We start from the raw sequence: 27,221 nt of genomic DNA, 5'->3' as shown, positions 1-27,221 counted from the left end.
ACAGTTATGTTTTACTTCAATTTAATTGAATCAAAATGTATTTCTATAGCGCTTCAAAATGTGCATTGTAACGCAGCTTTACAGTAAATACAGAGTAGTACAATGAACTACAAAAATTTAAAATGCGAATAAAGGCATACAAAAAGATTGCCTCTTAAAAACTACTATCCTTTATAGTATTTATACTATATATACTTTTTCTGCAACATTTTGCCAATTAACGTAAAATATAACATGAATCATATGGTAAAAGAAAAATCAGACGCACACATGCACAAACACTGTGTGTGTGTGTGTGTGTGTGTGTGTGTGTGTGTGTTTTCAGTTTATCTTCAAGTCTGTTGGTTGTGTCTGTTTCTCATTTTCTCTGTTCTTCATTACCAGAAGATTAGACTGACATCTAAAATCTGTAAAAACACAAAGACTGCTGTCAGATTTGTTCACACGATTCATCTCAGGAAAAAAAGATAATGCAAAAAGAGCCAAACACAGATTCCTGTGACATGACACACATTCTAAATAAAGATAAAAAAAACTGTTAATTGTGTCACAGGTATTTGTTTACATTTGGATACTACACTCTTTTACAGTACTTGTTTTTATTTTTGATTAAATGTTACATGTGTCACACTGTTAACACAGATCAGTTAACACAAATCTATTGACTGTCAGATAACAGAAAAATTTCTTCATGTTATCAACCCAGTAAAGAATTACATCATCTCTCATTCATTCATCAATTGAGTGCTGTTTAATCTGTTTGTTTATTTTAAATTACCAAGCACATTTTGCTCTTAGATTTAGTTTGTTCATATTGTCTCTTGCAAGGTTCATTATGTTCACTTGTAAATAAAATTGCTTATCCCTTAAGGTGTCACTGTGTCTGTAACAGTAAGAGAAATGAGAGAGAAAAGTAATAATGGTTTAGGGCTACAGTAAAAAAATTTTAAGCCCCCACACATAAAAACTAAAATGCCCAGGGCAGCGTTACATTATATAGCAATTAGCAATATAATCTATATTAAGTATTTTTTATCACAAACTTTTAAAACATTACACAATTGTTTAATATGAACAAAGTTCAACATTGCGTACTAAAATAAACTTGAGCTGGAAGATTTTTTAAATAAATGTTGTACAAACCCAAATCAAGAGTGTTTAAGCTCAAAAATGCAGCTTTTGAATAACTCTTGCAATACTTTGATGTCAGACGACGTCAGTCTACATGGTGCAGAATGAATTTCTATAGCACAAAATACACTCAGCTAAAGGATTATTAGGAACACCATACTAATACTGTGTTTGACCCCCTTTCGCCTTCAGAACTGCCTTAATTCTACGTGGCATTGATTCAACAAGGTGCTGAAAGCATTCTTTAGAAATGTTGGCCCATATTGATAGGGTAGCATCTTGCAGTTGATGGAGATTTGTGGGATGCACATCCAGGGCACGAAGCTCCCGTTCCACCACATCTCAAAGATGCTCTATTGGGTTGAGATCTGGTGACTGTGGGGGCCATTTTAGTACAGTGAACTCATTGGCATGGTCAAGAAACCCATGGTGCATTATCCTGCTGGAAGTAGCCATCAGAAGAATGCCTCAACAGAAATCAAGACTCATCAAACCAGGCAACATTTTTACAATCTTCAACTGTCCAATTTTGATGAGCTTGTGCAAATTGTAGCCTCTTTTTCCTATTTGTAGTGGAAATGAGTGGTACCCGGTGGGGTCTTCTGCTGTTGTAGCCCATCCGCTAAAAATGGTTGTGCGTGAAAATCCCAGTAACTGAGCAGATTGTGAAGTACTCAGACCGGCCCGTATGGCACCAACAACCATGCCACGCTCAAAATTGCTTAAATCACCTTTCTTTCCCATTCTGACATTTCGTTTGGAGTTAATTAGATTGTCTTGACCAGGACCACACCCCTAAATGCACTGAAGCAACTGCCATGTAATTGGTTGATTAGATAATTGCACTAATGATAAATTGAACAGGCGTTCCTAATAATCCTTTAGGTGAGTGTATATCTCTGTGCAGTGAGGCAGTGAGGAAACAAATTTGTCCCAGATCACACAACAGCACAATACTGTTTACATGCTAGTCCTGTTTTTGAGTCCTTAATACATAATTGAAGATAAAAATAATCCCTACTGTCCACTGCAAACGTGGAGCGCAGGTTAGAGACTCACAAATTCATATTCGTGGAGCAATGCTAGCTAAGCTTGAAAGTATCTTAAAAAAAAATCGATATACAGGCATTTTAACATTGCTGACTGCATTTATTTTAATTAGTAACATATGTACTTATTCAGGCATATGTTTCATATGTTCCAAGTTTTCATGGAGTGATTTATATAAAATTTTTTATTAGGGCCGGGACTCGATTAAAAAAATTAATCTAATTAATTAGAGGCTTTGTAATTAATTAATCTAAATTAATCGCATTTTAATCGCATATAAATATTTGACCTGAGAACATTAAGAAGTAATTTTTTACATGGATTTTAGTATACACTCTTAGAAAGGATGTGTTAATTTTATACACATCATTGTGCTGTAAGCTTTAAACACATTATGTGTAATTTTAACACATTATGAGTCATTTTGTCTCGATTTTGTGTTCAAGTATAACACATGTTGTGTTAAAAGTAACACAAAATGTGTTGTTTCAATAATAACACAGAGATGGGTGGATTCCAGGACGACGCAGTTAGTGTGTTGTCCCAGAATCAACACTAATGTGTTGTTTTTAAAGGCCAATTTATACTTTTGCGTTAGGTGCGCGTTATATGTACGCCGTAACATACGCATAGACGCGAACCCTGTCGCCGTAGCCTTCGCAGTACCTGACGTGCACCTCCTCAAAAATGTAACTACACGTCGAAACGACGCGGACCGCAAGATCTGTGATTGGTCGGCGTGAATGCATTGTGTTTCCTCCTATGCATTTCGGCGGTTAACTGCAGAGCAACACAAACGCAGAAGTATAAATGCTCATGACGGCGTTGCCTACTTGCGTAGCGTCTGACGTACCCTACGGCGTAACCCCGACGCAAAGGTATAAATTGTCTTTAACACATTCGTTCTTAGAGTGTACCATGAATAATGACTGAATACATAAGCTTAAGCAACAAAATATGGCGTAATGTAATTTTACCACAGGACGTCGGTAATATTAATGGTCAATTCGGACGGGATTAGAAATCTCTGTAAAACATTCAGAAGTGGGAGGGGTAACTCGTTGGCGCAGCGCGTCACCTCTCGTCTTCACGTGCACGTTACCTTGCTTCCAGATATCAGATGTGCAAACAACATGACACAGACAAGGAAAACGCGAAACACTGTGTTTAATTTCAGTTTGGGGAGAACGTCAGTTTAATAAACAGTTCCATGCCTCTGAGAAGTAAATTTGACTTTTTTTTAAAAAGTTTGTGGCGTGTTTTATTCAGAAACTGACTTGTAACTGACTTGTTTCTCCGTCTAGAACGCAAGTAAATGCTTCTTTAAGCGCTTTTATATTTAAAAGAAACCCGCAAATTAAAAGGAAATGACGCGATTTACGTGTATATTTACAGCTGGTCTATTCGCACTGGATTTGTATTACCTGAGGTAATTTCTCCGGACCTTTTTACAGAAGGTAAAAGACGCCGTAATCTTTACTGACATTGTGTCCGTAATGATTACTGACATGGAGCATTCGGACTGGACTAAAATCAACGAGAAGCTCTGATAAAAACTTGCTTTACCCCACATCCCTATGTAAAACTAATCCCGTCCGAATAAGTCGTTGTGCCCGGAGTCGGGCTAATGTCCACGCTAGCTGCTGTATGTTTTGCATTGAGATGCTCGATGTGCTGCGGTGATATGTGAATTCCTTGTTGCATAGCTTACACACAACCATGCTTTTATCGACGCTTACATGCGTTCGTTTTTTATAAAAAAAAATTCCCATCCACGGGGCCAACCAAAGCGATCTCATCAGCCTCTTGGTTCATGTTCACTGTGGTTTGTTGTGAAGTCATGAACGCTAGTTGGTGCTCCAGTATAATCGGTCCGCCGAAACTCATGAGAAATGTTCCGCGGTGCAAAAATAATTGCGATAAAAATCCGTAAAAAATGTTTAACGCGTTATTTTTGTGTAATTAATTAATCTGAATTAACGCGTTAAAGTCCCGGCCCTATTTTTTATATATAATTGGCAGAATTTAATTTATTGTTATAATGTTTGAGTTTATAGTTAGCTATCATAATTTTACATCATAACCTCACAATAAGATTTGTACTGTCAATACATTATGTGAAAAATCATTGTAGATTGTAAGTTTGTTGATCTGAACACTTAATTATGTGCTCTGTTAAGACGCCATCGAATTGGCATAATATTATAACATCTATGACAATTTGTTTAATTTTTGGTTTTGAACATTACATGAAACCTTACATAATTAAATAAAACGATATCATCAAACGCAACATTTATAAAACTTGATTACTCTACCTCATCCGTCAACATGACAGCCATCTTAAAAGAAAAATCCAGATAATTTACTCACCACCATGTCATCCAAAATGTTGATGTCTTTCTTTGTTCAGTCGAGAAGAAATTATGTTTTTTTGAGGAAAACATTGCAGGATTTTTCTCATTTTAATGGACTTTAATAGAGCCCAACATTTAATACTTAACTCAACATTTAACAGTCTTTTTCAACGGAGTTTCAAAGGACTATAAACAATCCCAAACGAGGCATAAGGGTCTTATCTAGCAAAACGATTGTCATTTTTGACAAGAAAAATAAAAAATATGTACTTTTAAAGCACAACTTTTCGTCTATGTCCGGTCCAGCGCGACCTAACGTAAATGCGTAGTGACGTAGGGAGGTCACGTGTTACATGTATAAAACGCACATTTGCGGACCATTTTAAACAATAAACTGCTACAAAGACATTATTTAGTATCAGTTGACATACAACAATGTAGGAACAGTCCTCTTTCTCCACACTTGTAAACACTGGGGCGGAGTTTCGCGTTCGTCCTCTGTGACCTCTTGACGTCATGACGAGAAGTTGTGCTTTAAAAGTGTATATTTGTTATTTTTATTGTCAAAAATGACAATCGTTTTGCTAGATATGACCCTTATGCCTCGTTTGGGATTGTTTATAGTCCTTTTAAACTCCGTTGAAAAAAACTGTTAAGTGTTGAGTTAAGTATTAAATGTTGGGCTCTATTAAAGTCCATTAAAATTAGAAAAATCCTGCGATGTTTTCCTCAAAAAACATAATTTCTTTTCAACTGAACAAAGAAAGACATCAACATTTTGGATGACATGGTGGTGAGTAAATTATCTGGAATTTTCTATTAAGAACATGGACTAATCCTTTAAAGACAACAATCCGCATAATTCCACGCTGCTTCAGAGCGTCATTAATCTACATCGTTATGGTTTTGATTGATTTGGCGCCCTCTAGCGGCAAATTCTACATATTGCACTTTTAAAGCTAAAAACATAAAGCTTAAAATGTGAACATTGCGGTTGCTAGATATTCTCTGCAGTTGGCTTCTCAGTAGCACTGTATAATACAGGATTGTGGTTACCAGGACAGCCCTAAATCATGTGGCTAAAACAGTTGTAGCCCTTTGTGATTGACAGCTATTTATTTAGTGCGTCTCCCCCACGAGATCTGATCAAACATCCAAATACAGAAGCCACTTGATGTTGACAAATATAAACGAGATGTGTCCTAATATAGTGATGATCCGATCTGCATGATAGTTTAACTTTTGTGCTTAAGCTGGGGGTACACGGTGCGAATTCTGACTGTCGGAACGTCGTGAGCTCTCGCACACGACACAAATGAGTTTATGCGAAAATAATTCGTACGCAGTCACACACGACAAGATTTTACTGTAGGACTTGACGAATTCTGACGTAAGCATTTTCGCACCTGTGAGTGGCAGAATGTACAAAAAATAAAACAAGAAGAATACGGCAAAGATATTGGCATAAGTGCAGAAAACAGCCTGGAATTTCTGTTATTTTGTATTTCTGTTTATGCATTCCGAAATTGCAATATAGGTCAAGTGCTGTGGCGGTGAAGGAACTTCTCTGGCAGTGATTTTTTGTGCTAGCGCATATGCAGTTTTACCATCTTAATATATCATGATTGTAGTGCCAAGTAAATATCTATATTGCTGTTATTAATGTTATATTTAAGCAATATCGCTCGAGTAGGAGTGTGATATAGCTCTATATCATCACGGCTGTGATTAAGCCAGAGGCACGAGGCCGAAGGCCTCACACGACTCCGAGAGCGATATTGCTTTTATACAACAGTTCGACGGCACACGTTTGAAAAAAGAAAACTAGAAAACAACAACGGAGTTATTTTAAAAGCCTCTTTGTTTGGAAACTACTTTCTTCCGCCACGGATTTGAGGGCTGCCAGAATGACAGGTAACCCTTTCGGCTGCTTTGAATCTCATAATAACAACTCAATGGACGGAAAAGCCGTTTCTTTATATTACCGTTTCTTGGTCACAAAGTGTAGTTTTAAGATTAGTTCAGTCGAGAATGTATATGTATTATATTTAAATCTGCAGTCGATTAGTAAAGATAGCGCCTGTTTGAACGTTTGCTTAGTGAGATTCGGTACGAATGAGAACCAAAGCATGAGCGGACATCAGTGTTCACTCGCCCCGCTGACCACCGCCCTCTCTGGGCTACATCTCTGACAGGGATTCCCTGGCTCTCATGTTGGCCTTGTTTGTTTTTGATCGTCAAAATGAGATCAAATCAGCAGTATTTGGTGTCATGATAAAACTATTACTTGTTTTTTTATTCATATTTAGTGTCATTTGTGTTGTTATTGTTTTGGCACGAGGTAAAAGTGAATAAAACTATACTTGTATACGTTACTATTGCTTTCCCATTTACTCTTAACGCGATACGAGCACTCGATTATTATTAAACTTTGTTCTTGTCAGTATAAAACATTTTTTATAAGCGTCAGAGAGATGTTTTTGCATGCTGCTTATAAATATATCAGTGGCGATATCTAATAACATGTTTTAATAGTCACGTCACGATAAAGTAAATGATCAATGTCCACATTTAAAAGCTGCGGTGCTTACCTGCAGTTCCACTGTGTTTTCACGTTCTGAGAAGAGATATTGCTCCGGAAAAACATAGTTTACATTCCTCTTTCCGAGTGTTAATCTTCCACACAATGTGACAAGACATTACTACCATTAACTTTAACGTAACATCCAAGAGCGCTGATCTTTGACGGAATAATAACTTCCGATTTGGATTCACACACTGATTCACGAGCTAGTGAACTAATGAGACACACGGAGAGTGATTCAAAACAGCGCGTTTGTGTGTGTCCGTGTGTGTGTGCGCAGTTTTCCATTCAGAGATGAGCCTGTTTAGAGGACCTCCATTCACTAGGTGGCGGAATGATATGAAAGGTGAAGCGGTTACTGTGCCGTTATCAGTAGAATATTGCACGCCTCTTAGCCAATCAGATTCGAGAACCAGAAATAACTTTTGTATAAATATATATATATAGCTTTTTTTATAAATATGACCATTTAAAAAACAAATTCAGTGGGCCTATTTATTTATTTGTAAATGCAGAATGAGGCGCAATGTAAAACGTAAGGTAAGCTAATGTAACACGTCTTTCCCTTTATGATTAAATTATTAAGACAATACATCTACAGCCAAATATTAATTTGTAAAACTAAAATAATTTAATATAAAGCACATTGTCTAGGCTTGTTTGCATTGTCTAGTCCAGTGGTTCTCAAACTGGGGGCCGGGGCCCCCAGGGGGGCCGCGAGATGGTGCCAGGGGGCCCCAGTTTTATGACATTTTATAAAATACATAAATTTATCATGAATTCTGTGTAGTTACACCTAAAAAATAAGGCTACTAACCAACAGCAATACTTTGTATAATTTAAAATGTTTTGTTTAATTAAAATGTTAAGTTTTAGAACTGGTTTTGTCATAAATTTTCTTTGGGGGGTCGCGATGGAATGTGCCGTACACAAGGGGGGCCCCATGCTGAAAAAGTTTGAGAACCACTGGTCTAGTCAAGTGTAAATTTACACGGACCCTCTGTCAATGCGGTGTCGAAGTAGAAGTGAGCCCGCAACATTTGTGCTCCTGTAACTGTACAAAATAAATGCCATACAGAAGGCATTGCATGGCATTTTCTCAGTAGGCCTATGTGAATGAATACATAGCAATACAAATATAGTATGAAAACAAATTAATCATTATTTAAATAAAGTTTCAGAGATAGCCTACATTTTTAGTCATTTATATTCTCATCATTTCAGAACAAGCTAATGCTACCATAACAACTTACATTGGGCTATATCATGTGTTCCTTTGGTCGAAAATATGTAAAAAATATATGTATGTGGGTAAAAAATACCGAACAAAATAATGTGGAAAATGTTGTCTTCGCGTATGATCATCATATTTAATGTAGTCTCTTGTTCGTTGACAATTTATTTTGCATTTATTATACCTGTATAAAGTGTAAAACAATAAATGCATATCTTATAGCCTATTAAACATGGACATTCCGTTGCTTTTTATTCTCTGTCGCGACAGCCCTTTTAATATCCATTAATTTATGAAACTGTACTACAGCGACTTTGGCACAGTTTGGATTACACAAAAATTGCGACATTCTTTGTCCATCCTGTACTGTTTAAACCAGTGGTCTCTGCACGGAGTCTAATAATTTTTATATTTATTTATTACATATTTTAGTTGGCTTATTTTATGTTTAGATTGTAAATAATGATAAAACATATTAACAAGTAAAGAAAAATCAACAAGTAAAACAAAAAAGTTTTAATATCAAAAAGTAGCCCGCGTTTTATGCATTGTGGTCCTTATAGCCTAATCTACACTCTCTCCTGTTTCCGCACACATCCAAAGCTGTGACCGGACATCACAAAAACACATATGACAGGTTTTTCAGGCAAAGAAGCTGAGAGGTCGTCACTGAAAGGACGTGTCATATTTGTCATGATGTCCGGTCACCGGAGTGTGTCTGTGCGCGAAACATAGCCAGCTATAGAGTTGTCGTCCAGATTTGAGGTAGCAGTGCCGCATTTCTTCTTCTGTGTTTTGTACATTCTGATTGGTCAACTTCAAGTGCTTTGCCAGATCGCCTCGTTCACCCGCACCAACACTACGAATTTATACCGACAGCTCCCAAACTTTTTTGACATGTTTAAAAATTATCGGGAGGTCGTAAGGTGCTCGTAACCTGCTTGGCTCGGCTCGTAATTCCTCTCACACGGTGCAAGCCGCGACCATACGAGCATCAACGATTTGCTCCCGAGAAAAAAAAAATCGCATGCGAGCCGAGCTCCTACGACAGCAAAAATCGCACCGTGTACGCCCGCCTTTAGGTCTGTGACGATGACCCGCACATCCAATAGAAACGGGGCATCCATGTTGGCTGCGCTGAACCCAACTGCGAGCGCGTCGCACACCGCGTCCTGTGTGAAAACCTTATTACCCCTCGTTCAGACAGCCAACGACAAGCAGTAGCAGAGCGACGCGATCTCATTCATTTCAATGGAAACCTGGCGACTTCCGGCGACACGAGCGACAGTGACCGTTGGCGACCGTATGGGCGTGTCTAGCGACGCGAGAAAGTTAAGAAAAGTTTAACTTTATGCAAATGTCGAGCGACTTTCGGGAGCGACTACCAATAAGAACAAAGCAGTGGAGTTCACGTCATCCTTCTCTCGTCAGTTATTGGCGTGGATGGTACTCATTTGTTTATCACAAGCAGATTTAGAAACGCCTCATTGAAAGAGACAAGCGACACACAGCGATAATGTCGCTGGCTGTCTGAGCGAGGGGTAAGACTCACTTCTGTAAGTAAATGCGACTGTCAGTCCTATTCGTTGTGAACAGAACTACAGTAAATCAGAGTTGGGTATAACGCGTTACTGTGTAACGTATTACTGTACTCAAATTACTTTTCCTGATAAGGCAGTAACGTAACGCTTTACATTTTAAATGTATGTAATTTGATTACAGTTACCAATGACAACAAAATTATGTTACTAGCGTTACAAATTAAGTGTTAAAAAATTTAGTAAAATGTATTTTAAAATGACGTTTTGCCATTGCTCAGCAACGTCTGTTAACGAGCATGCGCGCAGCGTCAGTTAACGAGCATGTGCATAATCACTCGTCGGAGACGCAAGCAAATGGATGCTGTGTGAGCGGTGGTTGATCATTCAAGTGGAATACAGACAATACATGTCCAAAAAAGTGGGCTTTGCGCGATGACATCTGGTAGGCCAGAAGCGATTGTACAGGTGTTTTTTTAAATCACTAATGTACAATAAGGTTTTATTTGTTAACATTATTTAACTATGTTATTTAATCATGAGCTAAATGTGTGCACTGCATTAATTAATCATATGTTTATTTAAACAATTACCAAAACAACTTTTGATTGTTATATTTAACGAAGTAACATGAATATTAACATTCTTTAACTTGACCAAAAAGCCCTTGCAAATGCGATGACGTTTTAAATCTCTTAGTTTCTGTCTCCGCGACCGCGAATGAATGTGCATAGATAGATAGATAGATAGATAGATAGATAGATAGATAGATAGATAGATAGATAGATAGATAGATAGATAGATAGATAGATAGATGTTAATAAATGTAGAATGTTTAATGAGACATGTTAAACATGTGTAACTTATTATAAAAGCTACAAATATTTCTGCATCATTATGACAAGTAATTTTAGGAGAGGGCAAATCACACCAAAAATAGCTTTAAGCATTCAAATATGACATTCGGTGTCTCGTCTCTTGTCTGCGCCCCCTTCCTCTTCCTGTTAATAGTTTAATCATTAGTTCATTACCCTCACTTGTTTTCTCCTTATCCTGTTTAGTTTTTCATATTTAATGCCATCGTGTTCTTAGTCCTGTGCTCGTTCATTTTGTACTGTTACAGTGTGATTCTGTCTAGTGTTAGAATCATAGTCAAGTCTAGTTTAAGTCATCTGTCAGTATTCCGTGTTTGTTCTGCCCCCACGTGGGCTCTTGTTTTGTCTGTGTTATAATAAAGTGTTTTCTGTTCACCCCCGTTTTCGCCTGCGTTTGGGTTCATCCGTCCTTGTTTTTGACTTTGATGTCATTTGCTTATCAAACACTGCATGAAGTCAAATGCACCAAAAATCAAACAAACACGGATGCATTTTCTGTGTTTTTTCCGTTATCTTATTGTGAAAAGGGCTTTAGTGTAGGGGTTAAGTATCATCCATACTGTTTATCAGTCACATAATAAGTTTAATAAAATACAGTCTAAGTTACAGAAACTTACAAAGACTAAAATCATAAATGCAGACCACCTTAAAATCTACCCTGTCAACAAATAAACAAACACCTTTTAGCATGGCCGGGGGAAGTGGGGGTGCTGCAGGTGCGGAAGCACCCCCTATTGGCGAAAGGGAGATTTTTATTTTTTTAAGTAAAAGTATTTTGCACAATTTATATACTTATGAATATTTTAGGAAATTATTTTTGACACACGTAGGTTATTACGTGTATTTTGGATTTTAATTTTATTACTGTCTGTGCCTACCCATCTCCATGGCCTCATCCGAGCTCACTTTCTCCGCCTTGCGTCTTTTAAAGACAGGGGTACGCAGCCCATGACCCAAAAAATACTCACACACCTTTCGCTGATGCATGCCCACACAGAAATTCTGAACTCCCTGGACATTCGTCCCCTCATGACAGACTTTGGACTCGATTATACAACCGGCGCAACGCAGCACAATGTGCGAGGCACGTGTCTTTTGCTAAAGTATAGAGCGCGTTAGTAATATGCGCATACAGTATTAACGGGAAGACAACGCTGGTTTGCTTATTAAATACATGGATGCGCAGCAGCACAAACAAACACGCTTTTAAATATGAAAAATATAGGATTAAAATGTAAAAGAATATTATTGAGTCTCTTGGACAATAGTCCGTTAGTTAGGGATTAATGTAATGTACAAAAAGGAAACGCCAAAAGCCTAATATAGCCTATTCTAAAAATGTAATTATACACCATGTATTTCTTTATAAAAGTATACAATATCAGAACTAAACCCATTTTATTATTTTTGTTAAATTTATGAATTATTTATAAGTTTAAAGACAGACAGTAATAGTACTATTTAGTAAATAAATCTATATCTATATAAAAATGTACTTTGTCACATATGAATATTTTACCACTGTTAATCGACGTGTGATCCTGACTTAAAGGTAGGGTAACAGATTTGATCCTGAAACATTTTTTGTTATGCTGGTTAAAAGTCTCCTTACATCCTGATAGCAATCACTGTGTTAAGTTGTTTAAATGTATTTGTAGAAATTTATGTCATCTGTGAAAGGTGTAGGACCAAAAAATGTTCAACAAATCATAGATTTCGGTCCGAACGGACGTTTCCATTTTTGTCCCTCATACGTAAGCATAATTTGAATGCCCACCGCGCAGCGAGTCCACGCAGACACCATACGTCATCAACGCGTTCACGTGCGCTCACCTACTGCCTGTAAACAGTGAGAACTGCAAACTTTTCTGCTAAATTGACAACCTACACAGGAGGCACAAAACTAAAGGCATCTTTTATAACAACAACAGCAAAAACTGCCTGGATCAGCAAAGAGCAAAAACCCAAATGAACATCGGTAACTTTACTGCTTTACCACGAGATGCAAACAGCTGCAGGACGCAAAGGGTCTGAAAGAGTCGTTGCACTGTTTATTTTGGTAAGGTAGGTACGCGATATGTTTGTATTGAGATGGATTCAGATATTCTACTTTGATGAAACATTGTGTTGCTTATGAAATTTGTGTTCGTTTACGGATTAGCGTAACGATATAGTTACTACGTCTACACAACCGAACGTGTGCTTAAACTAATTCTGATGTAAACCAGTTGTTTGGTTATTTTGGCAGTGTTATTCGACTTTGTACTGCAAAGTTGTCTCACTGCTGAATGAGACATGAGATGTGACCGTCTGATCTGTGCATGTTCATGTGTTTTGGAAGAGGCGTGACTTTGGATGGCGGTTTGACTTGAGGGTGGGATCGTGATTTCATTGCTAGGCGGCTACCGTAAGCATTTCTCAAAATGTGTTACCCTACCTTTAAAAACAAAAGTAAAATATGTTCGTCAGCACAGACATTGAAAATTGTGAAGTTTAATTAATATTAAATGTTGTTTTAATATTATATGTTGTATGTAAATATGTTGTATGTATATATCTGAAGTTGTAACGAAAGTAATTCCCCCAGGGATTATTAAAAGTATTTCTGCTTCATATACCGCATATATTTATATGAGAACTGATGATGTCCGTGTTTCATACCCTGGCTGTGTGCACTCAAGTGTATGTGACAATAAAGTAGTGAAACTCAATTTATTTATTTTTAAAATGTATTTTAAATAGGCTTATAGGCTCATAGGTTTTTTGTAAAAAAAAAATCACAGCACCCCCATGACTTCCAGCGGCCCTGCCTTTTAGCAAGCACCAGTAGATGTGTGACTATCAGAGAGATGATCTTACTTTAGTATTTCCAGTTTACAGAAAAACGTTTTCAGTGCATCAGAGATCAGATTCAGTCCTGAATCTCCAAGATTATTATAAGACAGATCCAGTTCTCTTAGTTGAAAGTTGAAATTCACTCCTACATGACTCAGCGAGTTCATTGCCAAACACCATCCTATCAGGTGTGATGGGAAATCTGAAGTCAGAGCAACACAACCTTCATCTCTGATATTACAACCACTCAACCTGTAGAGAACAAAGGACACACTCACTTCAGTCTCTTAATTCATAATACAAAGTACAATATTAACACAATTTTAAACAAAATTACAAAGATACCAGTAAATACGCATGTTGTTACTTTTCACTCATATTAATTGTTTTGTTGGTGTCATATGTGTATCAGTATATGCGCAAATATTAAAATGTTCTTTTTCAAAATAAAACCTAGAGAAGAAAACCTCTCAATACAAAATCACAGCAAAGAAGGGTTTGTAGTCTGATCATATCACTCTTTGACTTCAAAAACTCACCTTAAGAATTATTAGGAACACCTGTTCAATTTCTCATTAATGCAATTATCTAATCAACCAATCACATGGCAGATGCTTTAATGCATTTAGGGGTGTGGTCCTGGTCAAGATAATCTACTGGGGGCGTATTACAGAAAAGTCCTAACTTTAAAATCTTATCTTAACTGTTTGGTAACCATGGTCATTTCAGTTAGGACCTCATTTAAGACAAAAGCTATTACAGAATGATGTTCCTAAATGCATTATTTTATCTTAACTGCAGATAGGAAAGTGGTATTACAGAAGCATCCTAACTTGACAAAACATCCTAAAAACGGTCTTAACTTTAGGGTAACCTCACAGGTGTCCTAACTTAAAACTTTAATGAGAGCCAGCTGAAACAATCACATTATGATAGAGCTGCGGAAGAATGACATTACATTTTTTAACAAAGTGCAGCAATGTTTGTTTTTGGATTACTCTTTGAATGTTTTAACCTTCACACATTCACATAATCACAATGTTTCTCACTAGTGGAGCGATCTTTCAATTTCTGTCATCCCTCATTATTAAAAAACAGTTATCTTATCCGTGAACACTTGATGGGATTATATTGAATACAGTACACACTTGACTCAGCATCTATTTCTTGTCATGTCTCTATCAAATGTTGAAATGTACAGTAGTATCCTAGCACTTAGGAAGAATAAATTTTGTAATTTTTGTAAGTCACATTTGCTAAATTTTTAAATTGAATGGTAACTCACAGATGATGTGCTAAAACACTAATACAAAAAACACAGACTATGATTACAACGAATTTAATAAAATGTATTTTTCTTGCCCATTGAAATTAAAAGGACAATTCTTTTGTTTACTGTAGCAGCAGCTCACACATTGCTGGTTGCTTGGTAACAGACATGACAGTTGATAGCCGAACATGATTAAGCGATTTGGGATTTCCTAACTAGAGATGAGATAAGATTTGGTGAGATAAGATGAGAATCCTAAATCAATTTAAGATTTGCTTCTGTAATATGAATTTGTGAAAAATCTTAACTTAACAAATCATATCTTAAGTTAAGACCTAAGATAGGAAGTTTCTGTAATACGCCCCCTGAACTCCAAACTGAATGTCAGAATGGGAAAGAAAGGTGATATAAGCAATTTTAAGCATGGCCAAAGAGTATAGAAGCCCAAGAGGCGAAACTCTGTTGTGTTATGGGTAACAGTCTGTAGATGGCGCTGCGGAGCCACGGCCGCCATTATGGACTGTAAGCTGCTGAAATCGTTTCGAAATGCGTGAGCGCGCCTCACAACTGTGAAGATGAGCAAGTGGTTAAAACGCAAGCAGTGTTCTGCAATAAATTGCAAAAATTATCAGTCCACCAGAAACTTGTTAATATTTTTGTGATATTCTATGTAAAAGATTAACTTTTAAGAAATGTTCATTTATAATTGTATTTATTTATTTTTCCAAATCATATATATGGTGATGTTCACTCATTTCAAAATCAACATTTGAATAAATATCTTATTACTGTGTGTCTGCCTATATATTATTTCATGAATTTCTGTTATTCATAAAACAAGGAAAATGCATAATAGAACATAAATATTGATAGATTAAAGGTTTGCAGTAATTTTATAATTGTATCTTTGCAAACCGTAAGTGGTAGGCTAATGAAGCCGATTCGGTGGGGGACATACCCTTACGAAAAAGAATCTTATAGTATTCTTGGACAAAATAGTATAGTAATCTTATAGGAATACTATAGTAATTTGGGACATACTATAGAAGTACGATAAGAGTACTATAGAAATACTATAGCAGCTTTAGAATATTGTAGAGGTATTAGAACATCACAGAAGTATGTTATGTTCTGTAGTGCCTCTGTGGTGTCCTGGAGCCGCTGTAGTGTTTCTATAGTAGTCTTGTCGTACTTTTATAGTAATATTTTGTCCCAAAATACTATTTTCCTAAGGATAATTAGGCCATGCATAACCACGTTGTTTTCGTATTTAGATATGACGACCAGAAAAAAAAATAAGTTATGCCAAGTTTTTGTTATGTTAAGTTGGTTCAGTGCCATTGACTCTCATTATTTTTCGGCGTTTTCCTTCAGTTTTCAGTCCATAATGGTGGCCGCGCCGTCACGTCATGGGGGCAACTGTTGCTATGGAGCGTTCTATTGAGTTTCGCCTCTTGGGCTTCTATACTCTTTGGCGTGGCATGGTTGTTGGTGCCAGACGGGCCACTCATTTACTGGGATTTTCACGCACAATCATTTCTAGGGTTTACAAAGAATGGTGTAAAAAGGGAAAAACATCCAGTATGCAGCATTCCTGTGGGTGAAATGCCTTGTTGATGTTAAAGGCAGTGATGGGAATAACGTCGTTATAAGTAATTAGCGTTAGTAACTGCTTTATTTTTTATGGGGTGGGAGAACCACATAGCTGATGATGATTGGCTTCATTTCCATCGTTAGCCAACCAGAGGCAGAGTTCACAAACAGACACGCACACTCGTACAGTCCGAGTCCGAGAGAGAGCAGTGTAAAAAAGTCTGAGCAACTTTGCCTCTAGATTTAGCAACTTTCTATCACTTTAGCGACTTTTTATTTCTAGCTATCTTTTCTGGCGTGGTTGGACACTTTTGTAGACTGACATGAAAATACGTGTCGTTTTCTCGACGCAACGGTGCTGCTGCTGTGCCCCATCTCAAAGCACTGAAATGCAGGCCGGTCATCGCGCATTAATCACTCTGAAAACACCGCCGACAGGGTGATGGCAAGTACAACAAGCTCAAATTATGTGATGGATGTGGTGTTAGTTGTGGACGAAAAGGAAAAATCGGACGTTGAAATGGCTGCCGATGTTGATGATAGAAGTGCTGTTACAGAGCAAGTTGCAAATGCAAATGATGAAGCTGTTGTTGATGAAAATGTGTCGCAAAAACGAATGAGAAAGTTGACTGAAAAGGGTGTTGCTCTGGTTTATGAAAACTTGCAAAGGTCTAGAAAACTGAAGTTGAACCAAATAAGCAAAATTAAACAAGGTGAATGATCTTATTTCCCTCAAAGTAACAAGTGAAACCATAACAAATGTGGAAAAGCAAATTAAAGGCTTTGACAAGAATTGCAAAGAGGCTGTTGAATTACATAATTCACTTGTGGAAATGCCAATGCCACAGGATGAGTTTGACAAACAAACCAAATGGTTTAATTCTAAAATGGCTGAAAATCTAACCTTTTACAACGATATCAAAGAATGGTTGAATGACACCAAAACATCATTGAAACCAGCAAGTGATGCTTTATCTACAACCAGCAGTGAAATAGGACCCGATGATAGTATTTCAAATGTGTCTACAAAACAATCACATCACAGCAAATCATCAAAGGGTTCAACCAGTACTTCAAGTTCAACTTCTTCTGCACGGATAAAGGCTATGGCAGACAAGGCTGCATTACTACAACATGCTGCTGCAATGGAAAGGAGACATGCTTTGGAGGAGGAGGAAGAAAAACTTAACATTCAAAGAGAAAGACTTAAAAGGCAAAAGGAACAATTAATGATAGATGCAAAAATAGCAGCCAATGATGCAAAAACTTGCAGTTTTAAAGTCCAGTGATGTTGGAAGCAGATTAAAGGGGCCTTCAAATGATTCACATTCTAAAAAATCTCAATTGTTAAATCAACACTCTCAAGTAGCATTGCCTGTAATGTCTACTCAAGTTGCAATGCACAATTTAATCACACAGCAAGCTACAAACATACAAGATGGCACAATTTAATCACACAGCAAGCTACAAACATACAAGATGGCACAGCTGCTATACATAATAATCCAATTTCTCATTCTCAACCACAAGTTTGTTCTCCACAATCGCATCAGCCACAAAATGATACAGGTCAAAATATCCTATACAACATCATGCAGCAACAGGCAAATATAACAGCTCAACTTGTTCATCAAAAGGACTCAACTTCTTTACCTGTGTCACAAGGTGACGATCTTTTTGGGCAGAACCAAAAGTTGGGAAACTTTGGTTCCGCCCGGATGTTTCTGCCCAGACCGGGAAGAGGAAACACCGGACATCCGGTAGCATCGCGAGGGCTGTAATCAGCCAAATCAAGCGCAGCTGTGCGTGGTTAAGAGGAGCGCCGGTTGATTGGAAGATCGCAGCACACAGAGGAGTATTTAAGAGCAGTGTAAATCACAGTTTGTGTGCTTATTGTGTGAGTTGAGGTGCGGAGCTGTGCTCGTCCGATACGCATTGGAGGCTGGTTATACTTTCTCTCTCTCTCTCTCTGTCGTAGTTCGCAGTGGACGCTGGAGTAAGAGAAAACCCTGTGGGTAGAAGAAACATCGGTATACGTGACACATTTAGAGAAACCAAGGAAGAAGGAAATGTAACAGTTTTGCAAAACATTAACCAAGAGGACCGCTGTGAGTATTAGCTTTTGGATTAAAATGAAGTATAACAACTAACCTGTGCATTTACCGAATACCTCCAGGAAGAGGAGGGCGGCCCTACCCCTGATCCAGCGCGGTAGGTGAGCCGCAGGAATATTTGGGACTCAGCAGCCACAGCAGCAGAATTAAACATCTCGGCCGTATTGTCATCGCCCCCATCCGACCTCAGCGAAGTGGAGGACGTCGGGCGTCTCTTGTGTACACCTGTAGTGTGGTGGGTGAGTCCATGTAATTTGAAAACCTTTCACGTTGAAGTGGTGCTGTGTATTTGCTGTGGGTTGCTGTGCAAGTGCTGTGTGTCTTGTCAGACGTACCCCGCATCATCCATTTTACTGAGGAAGAGACGGAGAGGCTGACGGTCGCAAGGAATATCATCTATTATACGCTGTGCGTGGTTTGAGTGAGAAGTGACGGTGTGGGCCTCTGGAAGCCGACCCAGTTTGTATGTCGACAGGTTTCGGAGTGTGGCGGTGAAGACTTGGAAGCTGGCGGTGTGCGTGTGAGTACAACTACGGGCCTTTGCATTGCTACTTTACCTGTGTGTTTACCCTTGTGGCAGAGTGAGAGGCGAAGGAGTTCCGCCGCCCCGTGGTCTCTACTAAAGGGCGCCCCTGTCCGGTAGTCGATCGCCCTACGGGCATTGAGGATAGGGCAGCGCTCGGCCCGGTGAGACGGTGTGACAGTTCGCCCCCCTGCTGACCAGCGAACTCGCCGAGAGGGTTTTGCCCCCGGCGCCTTCTGGGGAAATCATCGCCGTTTGCCCTTCTGTGTAGGCCAGCCGTCGTAAGCCCGCCCCCGTGCATTGTCGATCAGAACGCCGTACAGCGAGCTAAGGAAAAGCTGCACTTACTAAGAGCTGTATACAGCGGAGAGGTGAGAAGCATTCAAGTTGAATTAACCGTGTTGTTGTGTCCAAGCTGCCTGTGGAGAAAGAGAGAACAAGAGTGAACGTCAGGAGAACGAACTGCGGACAGTCATACGTACCCAGAGCTATAAACAGCGGAGAGGTGAAAAGCATCCAAGTTGAACTAACCGTGTTGTTGTGTCCAAGCTGCCTGTGGAGAAAGAGAGAACGAGAGCGAACGTTAGGAGAACGAACTGTGGACAGTCATACGTACCCAGAGCTGTGAACAGCGGAGAGGTGAGAAGCATCCAAGTGGAATTAACCGTGTTGTTGTGTCCAAGCTGCCTGTGGAGAAAGAGAGAACAGGAGTGAACGTCAGGAGAGCGAACTGTGGAAAATCACACTTACCGAGAGCTGTAAGCAGCAGACAGGTGAGGACGATCCAAGTCCAGATTAAACGTGTCTTTGTGTCCCAGTCGCTGCCTGTGGAAAGAGGAAGAAAGGAGAGTGAGCAGTGAAGCATCTGCCTAGCGCGATACAGGTACAACGGGCGAAGAGAGAGTTAAACCCCTAAAACTCACACTATTTTATTTTTGCCTCCAGGAAAGAAGAGGAGGGCGCCACGGATAGCGGAGTTTGGCAGGAGCCTGTGTTTCCCGTCCCCCCCCCCTATACCTTTGGTCACCAGCCCCCCTGGAACCCCCGTTGCCCTCTTCCCCTTCTTGCCACCTCCCTGTGTCGCGGTCTGCCTGGAAGGCAGAGAGGAAGCTTAGTTTTAATTGCCCCTTCCCCATTTCCTAAGTTATTTTAAATATTTAAATAAAGTTTGTTTTAATACTTACCTGTTCTCGTGTTGTCTGGTCATTGGGTTGGCTTTGGGGACCTCCTCGAGGTGGAAGTTGAGAAGGGGCGTGGCTTTAGCCATTAACAGCCAGCCCCTAGCCGTGACACCTGCACGAGTAATTCCAATATTTGATGGAGATCCATTACAGTTTGCTGCATTTATTCAAGCATTTGAGCATGGCATTGAAAGAAAGATTACAAATCCACGTGATTGGATTGGTTGGGAGCTGGTTAGAAGCTGCCAGCACAACAAGGATTTGATAAAGCCAAAAACTTGCTAAAGGAACACTTTGGTCATGAATTGAAAATCACAGCAGCCTACATGGAAAAGGCTTTGAACTGGCCTACAATAAAGCCTGATGACATTTATGGTTTGCAAGCATATGCTTTATTTCTGAGAGGGTACTGCAATGTGATGGTAGACATGCAATATATGGATGAGATTAATGTTTCATCAAATCTTAAAAACATCATGTTAAAATTGCCTTACCGACTCAGGGAAAAATGGAGAACCACTGCTTGTGAATTACAAGAACAACATGGTTGTAGAGTTAAGTTTACAGACCTGGGGGCGTATTACAGAAACTTTCTATCTTAGGTCTTGACTTAAGATATGATGTGTTAAGTTAAGATTTTTCACAAATTCATATTACAGAAGCAAATCTTAAATTGATTTAGGATTCTCATCTTATCTCACCAAATCTTATCTCATCTCTAGTTAGGAAATCCCAAATCGCTTAATCATGTTCGGCTATCAACTGTCATGTCTGTTACCAAGCAACCAGCAATGTGTGAGCTGCTGCTACAGTAAACAAAAGAATTGTCCTTTTAATTTCAATGGGCAAGAAAAATAAATTTTATTAAATTCATAGTAATCATAGTCTGTGTTTTTTGTATTAGGGTTTTAGCACATCATCTATCAGTTACCATTCAATTTAAACATTTAGCAAATGTGACTTACAAAAATTAAAAAAATTATTCTTCCTAAGTGCTAGAATACTGTACATTTCAACATTTGATAGAGACATGACAAGAAATAGATGCTAAGTCAAGTGTGTACTGTATTCACTATAATCCCATCAAGTGTTCACGGATAAGATAACTGTTTTTTAATAATGAGGGATGACAGAAATTGAAAGATCGCTCTACTAGTGAGAAACATTGTGATTATGTGAATGTGTAAAGGTAAAAAACATTCAAAGAGTAATCCAAAAACAAACATTGATGCTTTTTATCCTCCACTTTGTTAAAAATGTAATGTCATTCTTCCGCAGCTTTATCATAATGTGATTGTTTCAGCTGGCTCTCATTAAAGTTTTAAGTTAGGACACCTGTGAGGTTAACCTAAAGTTAAGACCGTTTTTAGGATGTTTTGTCAAGTTAGGATGCTTCTGTAATACCACTTTCCTATCTGCAGTTAAGATAAGATAATGCATTTAGGAACATCATTCTGTAATAGCCTTTGTCTTAAATGAGGTCCTAACTGAAATGACCACGGTTACCAAACAGTTAAGATAAGATTTTAAAGTTAGGACTTTTCTGTAATACGCCCCCTGGTGAATTTTATTGAACATCAAGTTAAGATTCTCACAGATCCTCTCTTTGAAGATATTAAAGATACACAACCATCTGTATCTCATAAAGCCAAAATCAAATCTGTACCTTACAGTGGAAAAGGCCGAAGCTCAGCTACAGTGGCTGTTGTCAATGCTGCTGAAGGAGTTCAGTCTAAAGTTTATTCATCACAACACGGCTCTTCATCTTGCTGCTATGCATGCAAAGAAAATCATGTTTTGGAAAAATGTTCTCAGATTCAAAAAATGACTCACAGACAAAGGATTGACTTTTTGAGAAATCATGGAATTTGCTTTGCTTGTCTGAAATCTGGACATGTTAGCAAGGATTGCACAAGTCGTCAGACTTGTAGTCTATGTAGTCAGAGACATCCTACTATACTACACATCTCATCTAAGGATAAATACTCTGAGGAGAAACAAGTGAGTAATGCTCTTGTTAGTTTACAAACTTATGCTCATACTGGGGCCGGAGAACAAGATTGTTCATTGTCCATTGTACCAGTTCAGGTTAAGTCTAAGCTTGGAGACTTTACAATAACAACATATGCTTTCTTGGATCCAGGGAGTACTGCCACCTTTTGTACAGAAGGGCTTATGCAAAGGTTGAAAATGTGTGGCACAAAGAAGTGTATACTGCTTCAAACTACTTTTCTGATTGGAAGAGTGCAGTGGCATGGATTCTAAAGTACAAAGAAATTATTTTGAAGCTCACACAACACAAAAAATGATTCAGTCCTCATTTACCTTTGGAACAAAAGATTCTGCTGTAAACCAAGACAAAGTTAAAGAGAAAATGGACGAACTGGTCTTTGTGGTCAGAGTTTAACACCAGAAGATCTTTCTCAAGCAGAAACGGCAATTATTGGATTTTGTCAACAGGAAATTTCTTCCTTGCAAAGTGGGACTTCAGTAGTTCGAAGGAATAGTAACATCTACAAGCTTGATCCAGTATTTATGGATGGTTTACTGAGAGTGGGCGGAAGACTTTGTAAAGCAACAATGCCTGAGGAGACAAAATAGAGCACGAAGATAATTCCCTGGCAATAAAGGCTCAGGGTGAAGACTGGGGGGCCCCGATACGGGGCAGGGTACGTAGACCGCTCCCGTGAGCGCCGCGTCATGGGAGCCACAGAGAAGGGGAGAAATTAAGCCTCCGTGGAATTACTTAGCAAACTGAACCACGGCACAACCCAAAAGGGACAGCTCGCCAACAGCAACAGTCCTGAGCTGTGATAGAGAGGGGAGAACAAAGTTAATGGTGGTCAGCAGAGAAAGCGCTGGACAGCGCAACAAACTGAACAGCTCGCTGGAGATGAGCAATGACAATGTTCTGTTGACAGCAGTAGTAATCCAGTAAACAAGAGTCAACTCAGCAGTGTGCAGCAGTAGAACAGATAACTTGAGACTCGTTGTATCCGTCATTGAATGTACTAGAGGTGCTTCTGATGCATTTCGCCATCTTGTCCTGTCTTGTTTGCTCTCAGTTTTTGTTCACAAATACTAGTCTGTGTTATCTGCTGTCTCGCCCTTGCAGACTTCCAGCCGTCATACTGCTTTGATCTTCTCAGCCCTGCAAACAAGTAATATCTGAATGTGTCACATGCCAATGTTTTCAAGGAAGAATTGGGGAACAAAAGATGTCTGATCTGCCAAGGGAAAGGATCATACCGGACTTGCCTCCTTTTTCTAATACTGGTGTAGACTACTTTGGACCTGTTGATGTGAAAAGAGGTCGTAGTATTGTAAAAAGGTATGGAGTTTTATTTACATGTAGGACCAGTCGAGCAATACATCTTGAAGTAGCCTATTCTCTGGATACAGATTCCTGCATTAATTGTATTCGCCGTTTCATGTGCCGTCGTGGACAAGTACTACATTTAAGATCTGATAACGGTACGAATTTTGTTGGAGCAGAAAGAGAACTTAGGAATGCTTTGAGAACTTTGGATCATGACAAAATTCAGCGTACTTTCCTTTCAAAAAGAAATAAAATGGACCTTTAATTCCCCTGCTGCATCACATCATGGAGGAGTGTGGTAGAGGCTAATTCGCCTTGTAAAGAAAGTGTTGTATTCCACTCTTCGACAACAGTCCTTGGATGATGAGAGCTTTCATACAATTCTTTGTGAAGCTGAAGCTATCCTTAATGATCGCCCCATTACAAAGCTCTCTGATGATCCAAACGACTTAGAAGCTCTCACGCCTAATCATATTCTGCAGCTAAGATCAAAACCACTTCTTCCACCAGGACTTTTTGAGAAAAGTGATTTGTATATCAGACGTAGATGGCGACAAGTCCAATATTTGTCTGATATTTTTTGGAAAAGATGGATAAGAGAGTATCTTCCACTGCTTCAAGAACAACAAAAATGGATGAAACCACAGAGAAACTTTGCTGTTGGTGATGTAATCATCATAATGGATCCAAGTGCTCCACGTGGTTCCTGGTCGTTAGGCAGGATCATTCAAACACATTTTGACCATCGAGGACTGGTTCGTTCTGTACGACTGAAGACAAAAACAGGATTATTGGACAGGCCTGTTTCTAAAATTTGTCTGTTATTGGAGGATAAAAAGGACTAATTTCAAAGTAAATTGCACAGACACATCTTGTTTGGCTCCTTTGATTAATTTAAGAGATAATTGTAGTTACACACCAACAATTATGGGGCCGGTGTGTAGGAGCCATTATTATGAATTGTGCATGTATTTTGGGCTGTCACCAATCAAATGAGGTAGACTCGGTGAAGGGAACGCAAACAGTTGTTACCACACTCACACACGCTATAGCACCTGTGGTTGGCTCCTCATTTCATCAAGTATGTAATGTTTCATCTTTCAATAAATTATCAACGTGTTTATACAAGACTGATTTTGTGTGCGTAAAGCTCAAGTTTAACTCCACTGAGTCCACAGCAAATTGGTTGCTGCAACACCCATGAAGAAAAAGTGTCTCCACGTCTGTGGCAAGTAATTATGATCTTATAAAGCACCTTAAATCGTCACATGCTGCCACAAAATTAGTGATGTCTCTTTAGTATCCATTTTAGTCATTTAACATATTTAATTTGTAAGGGGCATTTTCAAGTTATTTGAAATATTAGATTTTTTTAAGTAACGCAGTAATGACTTTTCCTGGTAATTAATTACTTTTGTAATAATGTAACGCAGTTACTATCTCAGTTACTATTTGTGAGAAGCAATTAGTAACTATAACTAAGTAACGTTCCCAACACTGGTTAAAGGTCAGAGGAGAATTGGCCGACTAATGTAATCTGATAGAAGAGCAACTTTGGCTGAAATAACCACTCGTTACAACCGGGGTATGCATCAAAGCATTTGTGAAACCATAACACGCACAACCTTGAGGCAGATGGGCTACAACAGCAGAAGACCCCACCAGGTACCACTCATCTCCACTATAAATAGGAAAAAGAGGCTACAATTTGCACAAGCTCACCAAAATTGGACAGTTGAACACTGGAAAAATGTTGCCTGGTCTGATGAGTCTCGATTTCTGTTGAGACATTCAGAGGGTAGAGTCAGAATTTGTCGTAAACAGAATAAGAACATGGATCCATCATGCCTCATTACCACGGTGCAGGCTGGTGGTGGTGGTGTAATTGTAACAGGTCAGACAGGTTTGGATCCATTTGCAAATCTTTATTATAAGAGTCGCACAGCAGGCTGAACAGAGGCTAGGCAAGGCCGTGATTAGACAGTAGTGTAAACACAGTCCAATATCGGGGCAGGCAGAGAACAATTGTAGCGGCAGCCTATAGCCGCTGAGAGGCTAAGCAGCAGGAAAGATCCGTGACGCGTTTCGTTGCATTTAAAATCCAAGGACGTTTATTAAGACATAACATTCATGTAGGAACATTGGCTGGTAAAAATGCATCCTACTGCATGAACATGAAAGTAAACGTAAACTTAAACGAAAACGGTCAACAGAAAGTGAACACTCCTCGCTACTCACCCCCTCTCTACACACACACCTAAACACTTGCTCCACAAAACAGGAAATGCCACCAGGTAAATACCCATGATAGTCATGTGACCAAACCACCTGGAAACATCCGTGCAAAATACAAAATAAAAGACCCAGGTTTTCTGCACCTACAACAATCATAAACGAATAAACAGTCCAGGGTCGCGGCAGGCAGCAAAACATCAATAATCCAAAAGACAGTCCAATAATAATAAACAAAACATGGGTACACAGGGAAATAACCCTAAGTAGTGCAGCACAGGACAAACAAGACTTCACAATGAGTGTGAGCATGAGCCCCAGGTATATAGGCATATGAGCCAACATGTAAATGAGCAACAGGTGGCGAGTAATCAACAGAGAGAGAGGCATGATGGGGTTTGTAGTTTGTATTAGAATTTGGGTGAATGTGACATTTGGACACCGGGAGCGTTGGCGCTGACATCCGAAACGATAATGGTGTGGGGGATGTTTTCTTGGCACACTTTAGGCCCCCTTAGTGCCAACTGGACATCGTTTAAATGCCACGGCCTACCTGAGCATTGTTTCTGACCATGTCCATCCCTTTATGACCACCATGTACTCATCCTCTGATGGCTACTTCCAGCAGGATAATGCACCATGTCACAAAGCTCAAATAATTTCAAATTGGTTTCTTGAACATGACAATGAGTTCACTGTACTAAAATGGCCCCCACAGTCACCAGATCTCAACCCAATAGAGCTTCTTTAAGATGTGGTGGAACGGGAGCTTCGTGACCTGGATGTGCATCCCACAAATCTCCATCAACTGCAAGATGCTATTCTATCAATATGGGCCAACATTTCTAAAGAATGCTTTCAGCACCTTGTTGAATCAATGCCACGTAGAATTAAAGCAGTTCTGAAGGCGAAAGGGGGTCAAAAACAGTATTAGTATGGTGTTCCTAATGATCCTTTAGCTGAGTGTATATTCTACTAATTCTGGTGTGTGTTTGTTGTTTGACAGAAATGTTGGTTACACTTCACAGTAAGGTTGTATTAGTAAACATTTGTAAATGCTTTAACATGAACAAATTCTGAACAATATAGTTTTTTAACATTATTATAGAATTAATTCTTGTCCATGTTACTTAATGTCAAAACAGTTGTTCATGTTGGTTCATGGTGCATTTTAAAGGCTTATTTGCATATTTTATTTTCATTTAACATTGCTTGTCTTTACATTTACATTTTATTCCACACATTATTTTCATTTCTTTTACAGTTTTTCTTTTCCTTACTGTTTTAGTGAGTTATTGTACAAATTTGTTGCAGATTACGCATTCTTCTAGACTGTTTTGGAGGGAGTGTATTTGTGGGATGGGCCAGAGTGGTTAATTTTAATG

The 27,221-nt window shown here is 38.9% G+C and overlaps 1 protein-coding gene across 1 annotated transcript in view; it reads right to left on the bottom strand.

Annotated features, from left to right (window-relative positions):
• LOC141361706 (protein NLRC3-like) overlaps nt 1-27,221 on the bottom strand; it is a 69,771-nt gene that overhangs the window by 138 nt on the left and 42,412 nt on the right. Inside the window, exons 10-11 of the mRNA XM_073863395.1 lie at nt 13,629-13,856; nt 1-407 (exon numbers count right to left, since the gene is read on the bottom strand). The exon at nt 1-407 is cut by the window's left edge and continues 138 nt beyond it. Coding sequence (XP_073719496.1) covers nt 401-407; nt 13,629-13,856 — 235 coding nt within the window. The 3' untranslated portion in view covers nt 1-400. The remainder of the gene's footprint in view (nt 408-13,628; nt 13,857-27,221) is intronic.

The sequence above is a fragment of the Misgurnus anguillicaudatus genome, chromosome 24 (assembly GCF_027580225.2).
Source record: "Misgurnus anguillicaudatus chromosome 24, ASM2758022v2, whole genome shotgun sequence".
Taxonomy (NCBI): domain Eukaryota; kingdom Metazoa; phylum Chordata; class Actinopteri; order Cypriniformes; family Cobitidae; genus Misgurnus; species Misgurnus anguillicaudatus.
The sequence above is the reverse complement of the archived record's forward strand: the minus strand, read 5'-3'. Positions and strand labels throughout refer to the sequence as shown.